The sequence below is a fragment of the Solanum tuberosum genome, unplaced genomic scaffold (genome assembly GCF_000226075.1).
Source record: "Solanum tuberosum cultivar DM 1-3 516 R44 unplaced genomic scaffold, SolTub_3.0 scf00129, whole genome shotgun sequence".
Taxonomy (NCBI): Eukaryota; Viridiplantae; Streptophyta; class Magnoliopsida; order Solanales; family Solanaceae; genus Solanum; species Solanum tuberosum.
Window position 1 is genome coordinate 1,121,076 of NW_006239057.1, and position 2,456 is coordinate 1,123,531.

General features: G+C 29.0%; 1 protein-coding gene across 2 annotated transcripts; it reads left to right on the forward strand.

Annotated features, from left to right (window-relative positions):
• The first annotated feature begins 264 nt into the window (after positions 1-264).
• LOC102592808 (2-oxoglutarate-dependent dioxygenase DAO-like) lies at positions 265-2,456 on the forward strand. 2 transcript variants are annotated; one of them, XM_006351273.2, is made up of 4 exons: positions 265-631; positions 1,048-1,369; positions 2,082-2,295; positions 2,376-2,456. In XM_006351273.2, exons 1-4 carry the CDS (start codon positions 306-308, stop codon positions 2,381-2,383), a joined length of 870 nt encoding a protein of 289 aa, XP_006351335.2. In that variant the 5' UTR covers positions 265-305; the 3' UTR covers positions 2,384-2,456. The 2 variants fall into 2 exon arrangements, with proteins under 2 accessions (XP_006351335.2, XP_006351334.2); XM_006351272.2 differs by having other exon boundaries at positions 2,082-2,456.

Consider the following 2,456-nt stretch of genomic DNA (forward strand, 5'->3'; position numbering starts at 1 on the left):
AAGAAAAATAATTATAATACCATTATATATATAGTGTAATTTTTTTACTGAGGGGACCCCTCGCCAATGTCGTAGCCACAAATAGTCCAAGGTAGCCAAGCGGACACCCTTCATTGAAAAATTATATTATGTATATAGAAAATTATACTTAATATACATATAGGTCAAAAAATATTTTTCATACATAAATATTAAAATCAGATACCCTCCACGAAATTTCTAACTTTACTGTTGTCTGGATCCACCCATATGTGTGTATATATATATTGTAAAAGAATCAACAAGTATTATAGAAAAAAAAAACTATGGCTAAGAGCTTGCCAATTATAGACATGCAAGATAGATCAAGTGATAAAAAAATAGTGAAATCACTTGAACGTTGGGGTTGTTTTAGGCTTGTTAATCATGGCATTCCACCACAACTCTTGTCGGAAATAATGGCGATTGGCCGGACGTTAATGGAACTTCCGGTGGAAATAAAGGGGCTAAATGTTCATAAAGATACAAGTTTTGGTTATATTCCGGTAAATATGATTAGTTCCATGTTTGAATCTTTAGGGGTTTATGATGCATCTTTATATGAGGATTTAGATTATTTTTCCTCTCAATTCAATCTATCTCCTCATCAAAGGTATGTAGTTTGTCTGTCTCGATTTACGTGACATTTTTTATTTTCACGATATTCAAGTTACTCAAGAATTTTACTTTTTTTCAGCTTTCAAAAAATAAATTTTGCTACTACTTGTAGTTTTTATTTTATTTTTCTAAATGCTCCCCAAACACCTTAACTCTCTGAAACAAATTAAAAAAAAATTCTCCTTAGAAACTTAATCAAACAGGCTATAGACTCATAGATACTATTATTAACACTAACATATTTTTTGCTCTAATTTTACTATTTTTAACTACTTATAATATTAAATTATTTAATTTAGTATAAATATCGAATCAGACAATTTTTTTAACCATTTCAGACCTCACTTATAAGATTAATACGTATTATTGTTGTTGTTGACTAGCCTTTCATTTTTTTTTTTGTTGTTGTAGGGAGGTAATGATGAAGTATTCAAAAGCAATTTATGATTTAACAAAGAAACTTGGGATTAAGCTCATGGAAGGTCTTGGTTTAGAAAGTGGAGATTTGTTTAAGGATTGGCCTTGCTTAATGAAGTTTAATAAATATAATAATAATCCTGAAACAATTGGATTAACAGGAGCTATAACACACACTGATAAAGGATTTTTCACTATTTTATTGGATGATGAATTAGTTAATGGACTTGAAATGCTTGATGACCAAACTAATGAATTTATTCCTGCTAATCCAATTCCAGGATCATTTCTTGTTAATGCTGGGGATATTGCTAAGGTTAGATAAATAATTATGTTTTATTAGTTATTTTCTTTTTTTAAAAAAAATATTTATTTCTTCTTTACTAATTGATTGTTACTAGAAAATTCGTTTTAAGTAGTTTGTGGACAAGATTTTCTAATTGTTTATGATGTTACGAAGTTCTACTTTAATTTAATCTCCGAAATAAAAGATGAGGAACATGTTTTTTGTTTGAGTTGGGGTGGAAGCAAAAAAAGAGGCAAATTTCTTAACCTACACGAGCCTAAAGCAAAGAGAGTTCAGTTAGCTACGGATTTTTATTATTTAGCAACAAAAAATTGTTCGTCAATACTTCAATACTACTTTTTATTTTATAGTAATAGAATCAAAACTAGAATATAGGCAACTATAACTTTGCTAGGAAGGGAATTATATGAATATTTTTAATACGAATTATCTTTTTTTTTTTATCTTTGAAATTGTTACACATTTAAAATAATAAAAAACATAAATAGTGATCTTTCTCTAACCGTTTTAATTGTTAGATAAGATGGTTTAAGTAGTTGAATATATTATTAGAGTAGTAATTTCATGATTCGAGTCTTATCGTTATTTGATGATATAATATCTAAATATGTTTAATTCATACATCAGAATTCACATGTAAAATAATGTGTCACAAGTCAAATACAATAAACAATAATGTCATCGCTCGATGTTTGATATATGTACTTGTATTTGTGTTTAGGCATGGAGCAATGGAAGAATTTGCAATGTGAAGCATAGAGTACAATGCAATGAGCCAAGAGTACGATACTCCACTACATTCTTTGTGTTAGGACCAAGAAATGCAAAAGTGGAAATACCTTCTAAATTGGTGGATTCTCAACATCCTCCTCTCTATGCTCCTTTTCATTTTGAAGAATATTGTGCCCTAAGAACTTCTACTAAATTCATACAAGGTGAAGCTCTTGATTTGTTTCTTAAAAAAACTGACTTAGTTGTTGCAGAAACATCTGACGAAATTTTCGATGATAATTAGGTTTTTAGAAAGGGACATTTGTGAGGGATTCACATCTTGTGGTCAAGTGTACGTTTAATTATAGTTTTGATTTTAAGCAAA